General features: G+C 44.2%; 1 protein-coding gene across 1 annotated transcript; it reads left to right on the top strand.

Moving 5' to 3' along the window:
- The first annotated feature begins 1,504 nt into the window (after nt 1-1,504).
- Nucleotides 1,505-18,233, top strand: SNCG (synuclein gamma). The gene is made up of 5 exons (XM_069864083.1): nt 1,505-1,875; nt 6,783-6,824; nt 7,609-7,736; nt 16,459-16,542; nt 17,841-18,233. Exons 1-5 carry the CDS (start codon nt 1,755-1,757, stop codon nt 17,859-17,861), a joined length of 396 nt encoding a protein of 131 aa, XP_069720184.1. The 5' UTR covers nt 1,505-1,754; the 3' UTR covers nt 17,862-18,233.
- Nucleotides 18,234-18,547: the final 314 nt, after the last annotated feature.

Here is an 18,547-nt window from a genome sequence, read left to right as displayed (position 1 = left end):
AAGAGCTCCTATAATAATTAGTATGTTACGATGGCCTTCCTCCGGATCTTGCACTTTTTAAAATTAAAAAATGATAAATGTATTAGTTCTTTCGCAAATTTGGCTCCTCTACATTAAAATGGATAATTGTTTTAAGTAAGGAGACTTATTTGTGAGGAAAAGATTAAGAAAGTTTTCCGATTGTTTCAACATTGAGTAAAATAATAAAAAAAAAAAGAAATATTCTTACTTCACAGTCAAAACTACGTTTATGTGCATGTCTGCATGTATGTGCATGTCTGCATGTATGTGCAGACATGCCATATTTTTGTTCAGACTCTTTTCTGTGTAGTCATTCCCCATCTAACACGTCCAAACTGATAACTTGTGGCAGCAGTGACTTATGGACAATGACATTTTGTGATGTTGAGGTGTGTTACCCTCCCATAACGCAGTTACACTTCTGAATTCCATGTTCTGTTTGCCTGGTAAGGAAAAGCAGCCAAAGCTGTTCAGGGTTTGTGCTCAGAGGCTGATGCTTCATGGCTTCCATAGTTTCAGATACTGCACTATTAAAAATATCTATACATAAATAATCATCTTGTTGCACCAGCAGTTGCTTTCATAGGCGCTTGCACTGGATTTCAGTTTCCTAATGGGACATGAGCTGATTGGGGCCACCCAGAATCTACTTTAGAAAATTATTTAGCTTGACTTTAACTTTAAACACGTTGGGATTAACTGTGATTAATGACCATACGCTGTAGCGTGGTTTTGCCTACCAAGGCCTTGAGGCTCTATGCAAACTCTAAGTTTTCCCCAGGCTTTCCAGTTCTCTGCTGGATGGTTTTCTCTCCCCGCTGTGCTCTGCGGCACTGATGTCGACATTGAGCAACGGTGTTGGTATAAAATGTCACCTCGCTCTGCAGAGGCAGAGCAGAGCTCTGTCCACACAACTCAGAGAAACAAATAGGAAACAGGATTTCCCCTAACATGCCTCTGATTTTTCAGAAGTGAACCATTTAACGGGATGTGCAGCCAGGCAAAACCAGTAATTTACACTAAATGCATTCAGACTTGACAAGTATGGCAAGTGGGACTTACAGCTCCCTTCGCTTGAGCACCAAGCTTTAGCTCATTCCCTTTTTCTCTCAGTATTTACTAGAAATAATGTTCTTGTTACCATTTTGTACAGGGCGGGTTCTGGTAACTGCAAGACCAAGAAACCTGGCCCTGTTTGTTCACTACAAACACTACCAGCTTTACATGCTCTCCAGCCTCTGGGAACCCAGGAGAGCTTGTGTTTGCCTCCCGCTGCAGCCTCAGGGAGATGCCCTTTCAGGAACTCAGCTCTTCAGATAAAGTCTTCCTCTTCAAATGGGAGCATCCTTGAGTGAGAGCATTGCATCCTATTTTAAAAGCTTTAGCTATCTGGAAATTTTCCAGACAGTCACTTACCTACCAATGTCCTCCTTCTTCTCCTCCTCCTCTCCCCCTCCCTTCTTAAATCTGTCCAAGCAGATCCATATCATTAATATTTCAGTATCAGCTGTTCACAGGCATTGGCTACATTGCAGCGCGCTTCATCAATAAGAGCCGGCAAAGGCTGTGAGGTTTTCCACACTGCCTTCATCCAGCAGAGGAATAAGAGCAAAAGCAGAGACTGGCAGAGAAACCAAGTATCCACAGAGGGTAAGGGTGCATATTGCAGTCCCGGTCTTGAGGTGCTTTTTGCTGCTGCCTCTCACGTGGAACATCCCTAGCAAGTGTCGAGAATGGATGTCTTTAAGAAAGGTTTCTCCATTGCTAAAGAAGGTGTGGTAGCTGCTGCAGAAAAGACCAAGCAGGGAGTGACGGAGGCTGCAGAGAAGACTAAAGAAGGGGTGATGTATGTAGGTAAGAGAGAACTATTTTCAGTTTATGTTTGTGCATGAACTGCCACACAAGTTGTCCCCGAGAAACTCCAGGGAAATTACATTGTGGCTAAAGTCTGGGAATGAATGACAGGATGCCTGAGTAGCATCCTCAGCTTTGACACAGAGTTGTTGTGTAAGGCTGGGGTGCCACATCCTCTGCCTCAGTTTCCCCAACTGCAAATTAGCCAGCACCGGCTACTTCTTCAAGGGGGGCAGAATCAATGTGATGTTAAGGAGCATCTGCTCGGGTGGAAGGTTTCCGTTATGACTATTCGCTGATTGTTTACGGGGTGAGTCACTCACTCTCCAAGCATCCAAGCTCTGCTGGTCTCTGCCTCACCTCCACGCTGTGAGAGAGATGCTGAGGAGGTCCCTGAGAGCAGCCAGCAGCATTACTAAAAGGGGATTGCAGAATGCATGTTTACCCACAAACATACTGTTTTATCCTGAACTCCTTCTCCTGTTCACCAACCTGTTTTGTTCTGCGTGCACACATTAATCTTGCTTTACAAGAAGCATCCAATTCATTTTGCCCAAAGAACAGGATCTTAAAAGCAGTGCAGCTCATGTCCTGCTGGAGACCTCTCACAGTTAACGTGCTCTGTCAGAAACCTCCCCTTTCAAGGTCACTCTCAAAACTTGCTGTCTTCACTACTGCATACGATTAAATGGCTGGGTGGTCAGATAGTCCAGATACAATAAAATCCACCAAATCTTATATTCCCAGTACTGATTACTGCACCTCGCACAGCATTTTGTTTGTTGCATGTGGGAGAAAGGAGGGGCTTAGCAGGAAAGCTTGCATGCAGGCTCTTCCTGCTGCCCTGCTACAGCATCCACAGCTGCATGTTGCTACTATATTTAAAACAGCCTCATTGACAATAGCTGCACATATATGTTTGTGCATTACAAAACTGATCTGGTAATGTCTTCATCCTGAAATTTTAAACCCTCAACCACTGGCATGTTGTAAATGAACACAGGTAACAGCTCACATTTCAATTTGAGGCTGACTCACAAGAAAAAAAGATATACAGCATTCGTGCTAATTAAACTAATGACAGCAACCAATACAGCAGCCTGTGAAATGTCAGGTTAATGTGGCAAGTTGTGGCTTCCCTACTGCTCCAGATGCTAAATGATTTGAGTAAGGATTGTTCCATCTTTTTATACATAATTCCTCTTTCCATGTTGTACATCTCCATACTCTGACCTGGTTTTCATATTTGCACAGCTGTGAGGGCACAGGCTCTGCTCATGAGATTCTAAACTCTTCAGTAAAGTTTTCTAAAAGCCTTCTTAAAAGATCCATCTCTGAATGAGGATCAAATAAGGATCAAAGTGAATACAACGTGGTTTCTCCTTCTATGCTTCTGGTTTGTTGTTTTGGTTTTTTCTATATGCCACCGATTCCTGCCCTGTCATACACTGGATAGTGCTTTGCCTTGGGGCTGATCCAGTACCTGTTGCACACAAGGGGATGCTCAGCCCTTTGCAGAATATTCAGCCTTCCACGGGCAGGAGAAGTAAAGGCCAGATGCTGATTAGCTCAGAGAACTGATTTTTAAATAGAGAAGGTGGAGGCCAGGTATATCGATTAAAACTGGAGTGATTAATATGTTGTCTGTGCCAAATTTTTTCACCCTGTGACACAGGAAGAGTTAATCAGAGACCTGAACTGTTCCTTCCTTGCTCTGTCCTTTGCAGAGCACTATCCTAGTAGCTTGGTCTGAAGCATTATGTGATGCCAAGTGAAAACAATATTTGTATAAAAGCTTGAGGGTCTTTTCAGAAAGTCAGGAAAGGGGTGAGGGTGAACCCCAAAGCCTAGGGTGGATGAAATGGATCTCTGACTTTTATTCAGGTTTGTGTTAACTCCTCACTGACTCTCCAAGGAGGATTCCAGATGTCTGGGCTCAGCCACTGTGTCTGGTGAGTCACTTGCTGCTACCCCAGGAGAAAAAAATACACATTCAGAGGTTTCCACCTGGAGCGAATGGTGTCACTGGGCTTTGTGGCCACTTTGTCCCTCGTCTCTGAGCCGCACAGGTTCTGTTCCCACCACCAGTGCCAGAGCCCGAGTTGCCTCCCTCCGGTGCCAGCTCTGCAATGCGGTTCACAGCGCGGCTGGTTAGAGACGCTGCCATCGCTGGGCAGTCACGAGGACGGGGTCTCCTGCTCTGCCGCCCCGCTTGCCCAACATGTAGGGTTACAGAATCCTGGAGCATGGGCCAGCTTTGCACCTAGTAAAATCACAGCCGGCTCTCGAATTGTAAGTGCATATACTAACATGTCTGTGGGTTCTTGCACGGTTAACGTGTATCCAGAAGTTGATTCGATGGGCTTTTTTATTTGATTTAAGCAGGGAGGTAAGTCATGCTGAAGTTAATTAATGAAGCTAATGCAGAGCTGCATCAGAATACTGAGTATAAGGTCATTAGTACTGCTTATAGTTCAGGAAACCTCAACAAAGAATGTGCTTCTAGTTCTCCAGAATGGCTTTCGATCATGCGTGTCACAGAAAGCACCAAGCTCTACTTAAATGAAATGAATCCAGCATGAACTCCTGCAGGACTTGCAGCACATCATAATATCCTTTTCTATAGCAACTCTTTTCCCACTGCACAGTACTCCACCGCCTTGGTCACACCCTTTCAACACCACAGCTCTTGCAGATGACTCACAGCACTCCGAAGAGGCAGGATGCGTGAACTTTTAATTCTATGTACACGAGCTGCTGCAGGCGAGGACTAATGAGCAAAATGAGATTGAGCATCAGGTGATTGCTTTCCGATTCAACAGATGCGAGTTGCTGGCAAGGGTATGCGCTGGAAGGTCAGATTTCATCTGGTGCATAATGGATGCTGAGCCTAAGTCATTGGGTGCGGTCAGGAGAGTGAGTTAGGAAGATGAGGCAAGCTCTCCCCAAGCTGCGGCGGTGGCACTTAACCGCTGCCATTGCTTTGTTGTGAAATGCATTTGGCTATTCTTCTTCATGCATCCCTCCTTTCTGGAATTATTTTCTTTCAGAAAATGTGGTGCCCACCCACTCCCCTGCAAAAGAGTCAAGACCAGGTAGTCATGTTAAGTCAAAAGTCTGGTAAAAAATGTACAGTGCAGCTCTTGTTTTACTAAGCACGTTTACTGCCAAACTGGAGACTAGTACAGAAAATCATACGCTTTGCTTACTGAACAACTACTCTTTGACAAAATAAAACCAGCAAAGAAAGGCTGAGCTTAAACAGCTGTGTCTGGTGTGAGAAGATCTTGTTTATCAAGTCAATATTGTGGTATTCTTATTGCAATGGCACTGGGAGGGATGCTGAAGCAGGATAGGGCCTGACTTGGACAGTGGACCATTCAGGAGCCCGTGTTCATGGCCTGAGACTCTGCTCACTGCTGTGCTTCTGCACACACTTGTGTATCATAGGCATCATTATTAAAGCCAGTTTATAGCAGTGCACACGTATTGTGCACCATTAAAAATTGCAGTTTACAGCAGTAACAAGTATAAACCAGAAAGATTTCATCCCTTCAGCTTTAACACAGTTCAGAAGGGTGGAGAGAAATGTTGAGGGCACATTGTAGTAGAAGAGCTTTGTTCTGCCCAGGCAACTGTTACAGTCACCAAAATAAACCAACAATTGAGAATTACATTCAATAATACGTAACACATATCAGGCAGAACAGAGTGGGGCCAGATCTACTGTTATCAGGGCACTGCACCTGTTTTGTTTTCAGGCCGAGAGTGAGAATGAGGTGTGGTTTGTAGCTGGTTTCTCCCACCACACCCATGGATGCTCCAGCACCTCTGGAGTTAAAGACCTGACTGGCTCTGTATTTCTATCATTTTGACAGTTGGCCATAAAAATCCTTTTGTTGTGTCACTATGGGAAACCTGGAAAGAGCCTTTATAGGTGCAGGTGATTTACAAATTACAGTAAAGTTGGGCCAGTGGAATATTTTGGCAAGTGTTTATTTAACTTCCACCAGAGATAAATGTAAAAAAGCATGAGGGCTGCCCATCTAGCATGTGATCAAACATCCATGCTGCATGATACCAACAGAAGGGATGTATAGCTTGTCACTTCAAGCTTGGAGTAAAACCACAGGGATTAATTATCCCATAATTGCTGCTTGTGTTGCAATGGACTATTTGTGTTGCAGACTGGATGCCCTCGCATCCTGTAAGCTTTTCTGCCTTGAGAACAGCAGGATAAATTACAGTGTAAGTATATATATATGTATGATGTGCTTTCATAATTTGAGATAAAAACATCTGCATTCTGTGTATCTCTGTGAGCAGGTACTCACAGCCGAGGCTGAGGCACCAAAATGGGAATCTGATAGGTAGGTATGTAGTAGCAGGGTAGTTGTTCTGTAAATTCAGCCTCAAGTTTTCCTTATTAGAGATACAGAATGAAGCTTCAAATGACCTGCTGTAAGGCAGGGAAGAGTCACAGCTGGGACTTCACATCTTGAAAGACTGAAGTAGGTGAGATTTCACCAGGTCACAATACGTTCATTTTTACAGTTAGCTTAACATTTATGTACCTATGCCCAACTGTTCTTTTCATTTTGGAAATATTTCAGGGACAATTTTTCCTACTTAAATATGTTATAATTGGGATTTTTCAGGTCTAGGCACTTCCAGACCATTTGTGATTGAAGTTCTCCAACTCCCAACACAAAGGTACACATTGACTTCACTGGGGAAGGAAGCTGGACCCTAATGCCAGCTCCACAAATGTCTTGTGTCTTAGCAGGAGGTGCCGACAGCACCAGGTCTCCCCACTGCACCTAGCGAGAACAGAAAGCTATCCATGTCCAGAAAACAGAGGGTTCTCTGCCAGGTAGCACTGATGGACCATGTGTTTCCTTTTACAGGTACCAAAACCAAGGAAGGTGTAGTACAAAGTGTGACCTCAGGTAAGAGCGCTGCCCCGAGAGTGATGTGGAAATCTGTGATGTTTTGCAGGACCTCTGATAAAGCCATTCGGAGTCTAGCATTTGCAGTGCACATGGATGGGAGAAAATATTTAATCAGTAGAGCAGGTCAAATAAAATTGAACAAACACTACTTAGCAGTCTCGGGTGTTTCACAGCAATTTAGACGTTGCACAATGCCAAGAGTGCTACTCAGCATGCAGAAGGGATTTACTTGCATCCATTCCTGTCAGGCCAAAACTGTGGTCTTTGGGAGTCTCCTGCCAGGCAGTCACAGAGTCAGGGACCCTAAGGGATCTTCCTAGGTATCCCAAGCTCCAGGGCCGGGCAGCTTTCTGAACTGCCTGGAAGAGAGATGAATGGATCCTTTTCCTGGAGTATTTAATGACAAAACTCCTTTTTTCCCCCCTACCCAGGCGTATTAAATCCAACAGAAGGTACCCAGAGGCAGGTTATATCCAGTCTGCAATGCAAAATACCTCGTTTGCACAATTGTCTCTTAGTATCTTACAGTGATTTTTTTTCATTCTCCAGTTGCCTACAAAGACTGACAGGCTACGGTGTTGCTCTCTGAGCAGCATTTTGAGTGATACAAGCCCTCATGATCTAAATTCAGGTGTGATCTCACATAGTAAATCCAAATAGGGACTGTGCCAGGGCTGATTTCTTCTCTTGCCTTGGTGCAATCGTTTTAGTATCCCAGTGAATTTGGCAGCGTTTTGGCAGTGTCTGGCTCACTGACCTTCTGCTTTTGTTGAAATCCCAGTTGCTGAGAAGACCAAAGAGCAGGCCAATGTGGTGGGAGAAGCTGTAGTAGCCAGCGTGAACACAGTGGCAAACAAGACTGTAGAAGGAGCAGAGACCATTGTGGCTACTACAGGAGTTGTAAAAAAGGTACGTTTGCTTCTTCAATGATGTACAGGACAGAAGAGTTGTCTTTGGATTACACTTAAAGTATGTGCAAATGTGCAGTTGACGGTTTTACCCATTCAGTGACAGGTTTTCATCAATATCTCCTTTTATACTATGCTTAATATTATTACATAATACTTAATGTTTAGTCACAGAATTTCATTTGTAATGGACATCTTGAGATCATCTAGTCTGTCTCCTTTAGGGCCAATGAGAGCAGGTTGCCCAGTTCAGTTGGGTTTTGAATATCTTCATAGATGGAGACTCCACAATGTCCCTGGGCAACCTGTGTCAGCATTTGACCACCCTCACAAGGGAAAAAAAAAAAGAAGCATTTTCTTGTGTTCAGGTGGACACGTGAATCGAACGGTACCCACCCCATCAGTAGGCACTGCTGGCAAGAGTCTGGCTCCACCTTTTCATATGAAGGTAGAAAAGTGTTTCTTTCCAGGGACTTTGAGCAGAAATGAGGCCAGTGAGCACCTGGCCGGAGTCAGAGCTCTGGGATGTGAAAGGAGCAAGAGCTTGGTGTGTGTCTTCACACCTGGCTGGTGCCTACTCAACACACAGCCTTGGCCCCAGCCCTGGCAGCAGCGGGTAGCAGTAATTCAGGCAAAGCCCAGACCCAGCAGAGCATCTGACCCTTGTGCTCTGCTTTGTGCTGATTTTGACAACAACGAAGCGGTTGTAGATAGAGGCTGCATGACAAATTGTGCACAGATTAAGCCAGATTCAGACAAGTCGTCTTCTGTCCCCCAGCCTAATTTGAAAAACTGGGTTGCTTCAAGTGAGGGGATTAAGAGGCATGTGAAGGAGCAGAAGAGCTCCCTAGGTGAAGGCAAAGTTGATCATTACAGAAGATGCTTTCACTAGCTGATAGCAAACAGCAATGTTTTGTACAGTACATGAGGCTAATAATTGTCAGCTCTTTAGTAAGCCCGGCTTCATTTCCCCTCTTCAGAGAGCTGCGGTCAATGGGGTGGATAGAGACACGAGCTAGATGAGTCACCACAAACCCAAACCCAGAATCAAAGCAAAGCGAGGCCAGCCAAAATTGTTTTAATTGTTCGGACAGTTGGCTGATGAATTTCCTGACCTGCACGTAAACACATTGTGATGTGAAAAAAAACTTCTACACACCATATAAACCCTGAGAGAATAGCCTAACAAAAGAGGAGAACAGCAGTTATGAGTGACGCAAAATGTCCTCCTGAATGCATGTGAAAAGGGCAGATACAGAAGTTCTGCTAAGCCCCTGGGATAAGATTAATCTCTATTCCCACAGGGAAGAGCAGTTAGGCTGTAGGAGTGCAGTGATTCTTAATTCCATGAGGCTCGACTACCCCCTCCTACCTTTTGACTGACTGGATGCGGGGTGGTTGACGCAGGAGGACTAGGAATTTGCTGACAGTAGGAATCTGTCTTGCAGATACTGAGCTGTCTCCCCTTCTGGCAGTGACTGGACAGCAGCAATCCTCTTCCCACTTAGTCCTAAGTGAGAGCCCTCCCTCAGAGGCTAACAGGCTACCACTTACAGGTGGTAATTTCACAGCTCAAACCAGCTGATGTTACCTGTTTCCATCCTTGTGCAAACAGCCCCATAGAAAATCAGTGATTCCTTCACCCTGTAGGTGGTTCTGGGTTATGCGGGCCAGGAGTTTTCCAGAGGGTTAAAGCATTAAGCATCTGAACTGCCTTTCTGGTGTCTTCTGTCGATGTTCACCTGCTTAGAGTTAAAATGGGGATTGATCAAGAAATAGAAGAGTGGGGTGTGTGCCACACCGAAGGGCAGGCTAAGTGAGTGAGCCAGGTAGCTGCTTTGGATACAATAACCTGGTGTTAGGCCAAGTACCAGAGGTGGGAACCAGAATGAAAATGGGAGGAGAAAAGCAAAGCAAAAGTTGTCACAGGAGAGAGAAATTTGGGAAAAATGTTTGTTTCTGTGAAAGAGTGGGGTTATCGACTCTAATCTTTTACTTAGGCTTAAACCAGGAGTGCCAATCTTCCACTCACCCCCACTCACCACACTTCAGTTGCACCCACTGGGTACCTTTTGGATAGCAATGACGTGGAAGATGGAGCACTGAGTGCATCCCAACTGCTAATGGTCAATGGCCGCGGGGCCAGAGCTGCTGCAGAGGAGCAGAGGGGTTCTGCTGGGCTCTTGGCACCAGCTCTTTTCTCTCCAGGTCTGCTTCTATTGTGCTCTGCAATTAGCTAATGGAAACAGAGCCAGAGGCTGCCAAGAGCAGCACTGGGCACTGTAACGCATTTGGGAGACCCATTGCAGATACACTAAGAAGAATGATAATGTTTGGTGTTTAAAAAATTAAATGCCTACTGTTAAAATCTTGCAATCCTGAAATTACACACGAGTGTTTCAGCCCTTGAAGTCTGAGTGCTGTTGCATCCAGGCCTGAGACTTGCTTATGCTCCATCCCATCCTCCTCCTTTTTAATTGCAAGGAGCAGTTGCCTTATTACTTTTTTTAAACTATCATCTCCACTGTTGTTCCCTGCTGGCTTTATGGAGAGGTCATTCAAACACTGGGGGATCTGTGTGAATATGTGGTGAGCACCGAGCAGCGCTACGGGATGACTCGAATCTGGCGAGTTGAGTGGCCTAGAAGGCACGTCCCCAGCTCAGCGTTCCCAGTATTAATATCAATTACAGAGAGCTTGTTGACATTTAATCTGTGCATTTGACAGCTGGGATCAGTCGCAGGCACGTACTGGGAAGGAGCGGGGAACTCTAAGGGGTCTGGGTTAAGTTTTGCTCAGGGCAGCAGCTGCGGGGTGGTTGAGCTCTGGGGGTGTATCAGATGGCGATGATGGCCATGGGAAGAATCCAGTCCTTCATGGAATATGGGAGGCACTGAAATATGGAGACACGTGGGGCAGTTGGCAGCCCGCTGCTCCTTGCCGTCCTCGGTGGGAGCACTCAGAGCCAGGCAGAAGGACATGGGGCTGAAGTAGCTCTATTCCTGCAGGGGAGTGTCAAGGTCCAGACAAGAGCAACCTTGAGTAGCATTGGCATCGCTTGTTAGGGCTTTGGCACTGGCCTGGTCATTGCTAAGCGAGTACAAGAAAGTGTTGACTGGTTTGGAGCAGGCTTTAAGTATTAAGGAAAAACTGTGTGAAGGCTATAAATCCTCCACAATTCTTCTGATGTGCAATGGAATGAGACCCATCGGTACTGTTTTGCCTGTGGACCTGCACCCATTCCTGTCCCTGGGGTGGACATTAAGGGATTTCAGTGAGATAACCACCCACTAAACATCCCTGTCTTAGAAAAGGATTAATTCTTCGTCTGCATGACACAGCACAAAGTTTGCTGCATTGCAGACACCACGTGGCTGGGGACGAGCGCATGTACATACACACACACACATTTTCACAAAATGTCCCTTGGGGACTGGAGGAATTTCCCCAGTAGCTGATGCATCCCTACAGCCTCCACCTAGATCTTCCCTTTAGAGCTATTTGCCTTGCCAGTTTTTATATGGTTTAGTTGTCAGTTCATGGCTGTCATTTTGAATTGGGTTTGAGCTTTTTTATATTTCACTCCATTAATTATCTGAGCAGTTGTCAGCTATGTGCAACCGTCGGGTGCGTGCGTTGGATCACATCATTTCTCTCTGCACTTGATCTAGCACACGTGTACCATGCCCAATACCACAGCTAATTGCTTTCATAACCACTGCACATTTTGAATATGAACCCTTGACACCCATGGCTTTGGTTCTTTTTGCTTAAAACCTGCAACACCACTGCTGCTAAGGCATTTGCATTGAAGGCATTAGAAATAGAAACTGATAAGTGGCCTCCCTGTGTAAGTTAATTTGGGCAGGGTGAGTGTCGTTTAGGAGAAAGCAACCAAGGGCGTTAGAGAGGCCACTGAGGGCAGAACTGCTAAGCAGGAGGAGCAGGGAAATCACCAGCCAAACTACCTTACAATTAAGTAGAATTAATAGTTGAAACTCTTCCCTTTTGTATTCAAGCTTTATCATGTGTATACAAGCTTTATCCTGTGTATTCAAGCTTCACGGTACCTCACGGATGCAGTGATGTACCCCAGTCATCCTTCAGCATCACATGGAGCTGGGAAGACTGAAAAGCAACATGGAGTGGGATACTCTGCCTATGAACACATTTTGTGTGCTTCCCTCTCAGTCTCTTTAATGCCTCCAGACATGCATTTTTCACATGCTGAATAGATGTTAACAGCACTGGTAAAGCCATGAAGTCTACAAGACTGTGAGTGTCCTTCATGGCTGAAGGCTGTACCTCAGTAATCCCGTAGGGTTTTAAATACACATTATTAAGTATGTGTTATTTGTATAAGCATACCCAGGAAACCCTAAGAGAGTCTGGCTGTGAGCTGGACGAAAACAAAGCTACCCCAAGAGTCCATCTGAATTTGTAGGCAGCACAAAGCCACAGAACTGTCTGTGGATTTGCTCACTTTAATCACAGGTTGACCTCTTAGTCAGAGCTGTCAGCATCACTCCAAGCACATTCATCCCCAAACCCATCCAGGACAGCCCATCCATAGGACCTGTCAGACTGCCTGAGGGTTTACAAGGGAGTGGTTTGGGGATACTGCCAAGTAGCATTGCTTTTGCTCCAGTGCCCAAGGTCAAGAACACTACAGGAGACTCAACATTTCTCTGCCTTATGCAATCAATGTCCTATTGCAGGCTTGTTAAATTTGTAGCAGGTTAGGCTGCCAGTGTCTAGTCTCTTCCACAGCCTCAAAATAATAATGATAATAAAAGAAATCTTGCTTTCCACTGAATTTGTTGGGCTTTTGATGAATAATGTTCCAGTATCTGAGATTTAGACCCTGGATGCTTTCTCTGTTAGATAAGGAAGATAATCCTGACAAGGCTGTTTACCTCAGAAATTTAGGGGATGGCAAAAAAACCCAAACCACTGGCCTATAACATAATGTATATAAATATATAAATTCCATTTCATGTATGGACTCAGCCAGTAGAACATACAGCACAGTCACTGAGCTGAAAAAGGGAATGTCATAGAACCTGTGAAACAGAGAAATCTGTATGATTGAATTGCCATTCACATTTTTTTTTTCCAATATCTGTGGACCTTTAATGTCTGTTTTACAAAACATATTAAAATATCTGAAGCCAGAACTTATAATACACTCTATTTAAGACCTCTTAACATGCGTAGGAATATTTTTATAAAAGGCAGGTCCCAATTTGTTGAGTTTTGAATTGGTGTTATCTGAATATGTGACTGTTTCATAACTTTAGAGAAATATTGTGTTTTATATCATAAATCTTCTATTATATATATTCTATATACAAATACATTTTTATATAGGTATAATATTTTAAAACCTGTATTTTATTCCTGAAATGAATTTTAATGTCTTGTGTTTCACTTAACTATTATGTGCAACTACGTAGTTTTTCCTCTCTTTTCTAGCCATAAAGATTCAAACACCTCCCCCCACCCCGAAAAAAAATAGGAGAAAGCAGCCCATAGCAAACTGAATCAGTATTTTTCAATTTAAATACTTTTACTAAGACAACACATCATTTCTGAGAGGGAAAAAAATGTGCCTGCTGTTTTAGAGCAGGTAGAGCATTACTAATTACTTCGTGGTTGCAACATGCCTTTCCCTTAGAACATTTTATGCCTTTTATTGAGCAGATGAACACTAAGAGAATGTAAAAGTTCTTGGTGTCCTCCCAAAAACCTGGATTTTCACCCTTGTTTTCTTGCCTAGCATCACACTGTCAGTCAGTGTTGTAGCTAGGGATGATACGCAGGGACTTCTGGCTCTTCATCCCAAGTGAAGACCCTTAACATCCCATGATCCTCAGCTTATTTCTTCCCTGACAAGCCACCAAAAGCCCCAGCCAGGTAACACCCAGCTGAGGAATGCAGCCCTTCCTTGTCTTATGCTGGCTATTCTGGGCAGGGTGGGAAGCGCGTGAGAAAAAGGCTGTGAGAAGATGGCCCTAGCGCAGCCTGACATCTCTTCATCCTGCAATTGTGCTGGTTCCTCCACCATCGTTTAGAAACATTCTCCAGAAACATGGTTGCTTCCCTTTCTAAAAATAGATGGATGAGTCACTTTTACACTTCTGGAGCAGAGTCTTGGCAGAGAGCAGGATTTAAGAGATAGAGCAAGCAGCGCAACAGCTGAACGGGGATTCTTCAGCCCATCCATTGCTCTCAAATGCAGTGTCTGAGGAATGGATCTCCTTTCTGTGGCTGTTTCTGCATCCACCAGAGCTAAGCTCCCCTCTCACAAGAGGAATAGGTGGGGGGCACTGCACTTGTGTTCACAGGGGCTGTCCCTCAATTTTCCAGGCTGTCCCTCAGTTTTCCTGATGCAGCTCAGTGCCTTCGGCTCTTACCTTTGTTTCACCTTCACAGTCTCACGTGGCAGCTGGTAACCCCATGGGCAAAAACACTAAAAAGCACCTGCTGTTGCAGCTATTGTCACTGCCTTGCATTGCAGGTTTCTTTTATTTCCACCTAACAGTCAAAAAAACCCCTCTCATAAAGCTTTAAAATACAATTTGAGGCTGTTTACCTGCTTTGATCTAATGTGCACATTTAAGTTACAGGGTGCAGTCCTCTTTATATAGCCCTATATGCACATGAAGTGTTTTAAAACCACAGACTGGATCCTGAGGCCAGGTCAGTCTCCATAAATGTAGAGTAGTGAGTACTGTTTGCTGACATCAAGGGTTTACTTCTTTCAAAAAGGTGGGTCTCTCCTCAGCAGCTGAAGGTCCCTGCAAGAGCTGGAGACCAGAAGTTGGTGTGTGCAATGTGAACAATTTGATGTCATAGATGCACAGAAACACAAAGCCATTAAGGTTGGAAAAGATCTCTAAGTTCATCCCGCCCAACCGTCAGCCCAACTCCACTGTGCCTACTAAACCATGGCCCAAAGTGCCACGTCTGCATGGTTTTTTAACACCTCCAGTGATGGAGACTCCACCACTTCCCTGGGCAGCCTGTGCCAATGCTTCATCCCTCTTTCAGTAAAGAAATTTTTACTAATATTCAATCTCTTGCAGCAGCTAACATGGAGAACAGGAAGCCTATGGCAGGGAAATCAGGTTGTGGTGCTTCCATCTCCTGGCGCCCCTTCGTGCCAGAAATGGATCCCAAGTCCAGTTTTCAGCTTAAACTTTCATGGGATCTACCTTATATATATGTAACTCTGTGAAATGTGTCTGTTTATTTCCTTTTAATTTCACGTCACCTCTTCTTCCCTAATTCAGTCCCAAAAGCAGCCGGGTTGTTCTTCTACCAATGAGAACACTTGTGACCAGACAGGAAAATAAAGACATGCCAGAATTAAGAGTGGAGTTCCGCAAAACACAGGGAGCATAAAATTCTGTTTACAGTAGGTTTGACAGGGATATTTGATTTGCACCACGTCAACAGTGGCATTAGGGAAAGTGGTGGCTTCATGTTTCCTAAAGATTGAAATTCAAATGCTGTATTCCTCATCCATGCAAAACTAACTTTCCCTTCACGTAATGTATGTGTCTCAGGTTCCTGCTACAGTGGCTCTGATTTTATATGGGAAAAGAGAATGAAAACTCAGGGTTGCTGCTGGCTACGTGTGCTCAAAGGGAATAGAATCATAGAATAAAAACATGGAATATGTTGAGTTGGATGGGACACATAAGGATCATCAAGTCCAACTCCCTGCTCTTCACAGGACACATAACTAAACAGCACAACCACGAGCATCATCCAGACACTCCCTGAACTCCAGCAGGCTCAGTGCCTTTTCAGTGCATTAAAACTGATCTTCAGAATATTTTGTGGACTATCATCTCTGCACATACTATACTTTAAAGCGAAAACATTTGTTATTTTTTTAAGACAATCCTGTAAGATATAGAGAAGCTTTGCCATTTTAGTAGAGTTCTCTAATGATTTGGGGTTGGACTATAGAGGTCTCACTGTTTCTGCTTCCCTCTGCTCTTGCTGATTGATGCCACAAAGGTGCATTTCTGTTGTCCGCCCACGACACACATCCAGCACGGTCAGGATTTTTGTCTTCACTCCCCATGCGGTCAAATCACATTTAAAGTAATTGCCTGGTAATACAATCTTTCATCTTCTTCTTTGAATAGGAAGGTACCTGAAAGATGTGAGGGAGTAGCTAAAAGAGCCCAAAGTACTTCTGAAAATGCTTAGATTGCAAACACAAAGGAAAGCTTATGCTTTGATAATGAAATTTTATCTGAGGCATGACTGTAGTGCTACCGCAATGCTGCTATACCTGAAATTAGTATTAGTTATTCTATGCAATGAGTGCTTAGGGAAAGGCTAGGCTTAATCTGTCTTACTGCAGGTAAACTTCTTTGTTCCTCTCAAATTTCTTCACATCTAAGGAGTCAAAACTCTGTTTGGTCTCAGGGACAGGAAAGAAAACTTCCGAAAAGTAAGTGATTTTCCATATAAAAAAGACCCTAAACCAGGATGTAAGTAATTTAATTGTATTTTTCAGACATCTGCTCTAGCAAGCTGCCTGAAAAATTGATTTTGAGTAATATTTGACATCTACTAAACACGATATTTTATTTCTGCATGTAATGTGTTTTTGTGCAGTCCGCTCAAATAGTCTGTCTAAGATTAGGACGATGACTCTGCATGTGGCAGTAAGGACAAACATCTCTCTTGTGACTTGGCAGGAGGACCTGGCGCCGCCGCAGCCGCCTGAGCAGCCGAGGATGGAGGGAGAGGGGGCCCCAGCAGCAACGGGCAGCGGTGCAGAGGTAAGTGATGCCACAGCCCTGGCTTCCCCACGGTCCCCGCAGTCTCGGGACTGCACATGTGCTTTCTCTGTGTTACTCCTTATCCCCAGGACAATCTCACCTTTACTTTCTGCCAAACGTAGAGCCCATCAGTATTCCCGTTGTCATGAGTTGCTCGGTGAAACCCGAGCTTATTGATTCGGGCTTTTGGGACTTAATTTTCAAGATTAAAACATTGTTGTGAGTGACAGATCTGACAGACTATAAATTGCTGCTTGGTTTGGGCTGGTTTTGAGGTGTAAACACACATCTAATAGTTAATGTTATCCTGTGGTCCTATCATAGAATAGTTAGGGTTGGAAGGCACCATAAAGATCATCCAGTTCCACCCCATCTGCCATGGGCAGGGACACGTCCCAGTGGATCAGGTTGCTCAAAGCCTCCTGAAACCCAGCCTTGAACACCTCCAGGAATGGGGCAGCCACAACACCCATCATCACATGGAATAGCTTTTCCCTGATTGCAGCTGTGCTTTTGAAGAGCTTCAGATAACTGGTTAGATTTTTTTGATAACAAGTTAAATTTTTCTATAGATTTTTTCTATAGATTTTTGTATATGTAAATTAGCTATTTTAATTTTTGAACTGCGCAGTGTCCTTTTGAAGCCCTGAGACAAATGTCAGTTTCTGGGCCAATTTCAGCTCTTGAAAAAGGGAGGATGACCTAGTATTGTCTAACACGGATGCTTTAAATGGACAAATGCTTCTCACACAGTATTTCCTTTACAGTTTTGATCCTAAGGCCTTTGGCTGCCCACTCCACAAGCCCCACATTAATCTACACCCAAACACCCCATTTTTCAGCTTCTCTGAAGCTCAGACTGTTTTTACAGTGCCTGAAGCTCCCAGAAGTCTCAGCTTGCACCTACCACCCTCCACCAGCCATCAGCACTGCCCATGTCAGTCCCAGAAATGAACCCTGCTAACCCAACTGACTTCGGGGCTGCCCAAATGCTAATGTCAGGCTGCACATCGGGGCAGGAGGCAGAACCAGTGGTAGCAAGCAGGATGCTCCCTGCCAGTGGCAGCCTGGCTCTGAAATCACACCTTCATTTTCCCCAGAGGTCTGAGCAGGAGTGTGTCTGTTCCCAGAAGGGAGGGGTAATTAATTTGTTTTCTCCACCATATACAATCCTTGTTATGTAGTTGTTTACAGGATTTTATGTGGTGACTACCAGCATTGATTTTTCTCCCGATTTTATTTATGTACGTTTTCCACTGGAAATATTTAATTGTTTTCCTGTCTGTTTTCTCTCACAGGGTGAAAATGAAGGCAATTAATCAACCTAGGGACTTCTATCTCAAAAGAGAGCATTCCAAGAGCATACATGGAAATTTAGCTGACACTACAACATGAAAATCCTGGTCTCCATAGAATAACTACATTCAGCCGTGTAGCCTTTCACCCCCCCCCCATAAATCAATCATACAATATATGTAAGCCAGACTCCTTTGATTGTAAGTAAAGTGCAGCCATGTACCAGGGTGGGCGTCTCCCTCCACAGTCCCTTGTGGCTTCTCAACCCCCTCTCTCTGCGTGTTTTGGTCGGACTTACTGGTCTGTGTCTCACATCCATCTGCACTGGCACTTGGGATCTCTAGGTATTGTGGAAATATTTTTTTTTTTTAACTAATAAAAAAGTGTTTGAACAAGTTTTTTATTTTGCCAGTTCTATTTGCACATTTTAGGTGTTGAGCCTTCTGAACAGATGAACGCTCCCTGTAAAAATGCGGCATTAAAATACAAGGATCTCAGGACTGTAACAGCTTTGAATGGTGATGTAAAACATGAGGAAGAACAAAAAATAGTATTTCTGAAATCAATAGTGTAGGTAGGCCAGAAGTTTCTGGCCAAAACTAGAGATTTGACTTTTTAAATATTCCTCCATGATTAAGAGAAACTGCATGGGGGAAAGAGGAAAAAAGAAGGCTTTCTAGAAGAACTTGAAAGTCAGCTTGAGCTTGCT

This window comes from Phaenicophaeus curvirostris, chromosome 9 (assembly GCF_032191515.1).
Source record: "Phaenicophaeus curvirostris isolate KB17595 chromosome 9, BPBGC_Pcur_1.0, whole genome shotgun sequence".
NCBI classification, from domain to species: domain Eukaryota; kingdom Metazoa; phylum Chordata; class Aves; order Cuculiformes; family Cuculidae; genus Phaenicophaeus; species Phaenicophaeus curvirostris.
The sequence above is the reverse complement of the archived record's forward strand: the minus strand, read 5'-3'. Positions and strand labels throughout refer to the sequence as shown.

Bases quoted from the DNA above. Each gene is read 5' to 3' on its own strand.
- SNCG (XM_069864083.1), top strand. From the start codon at position 1,755: ATGGATGTCTTTAAGAAAGGTTTCTCCATTGCTAAAGAAGGTGTGGTA. The intron at 1,876-6,782 runs GTAAGAGAGAAC...TTCCTTTTACAG, and splicing joins AGAAGGGGTGATGTATGTAG to GTACCAAAACCAAGGAAGGT. The intron at 6,825-7,608 runs GTAAGAGCGCTG...TTGAAATCCCAG, and splicing joins AGTACAAAGTGTGACCTCAG to TTGCTGAGAAGACCAAAGAG.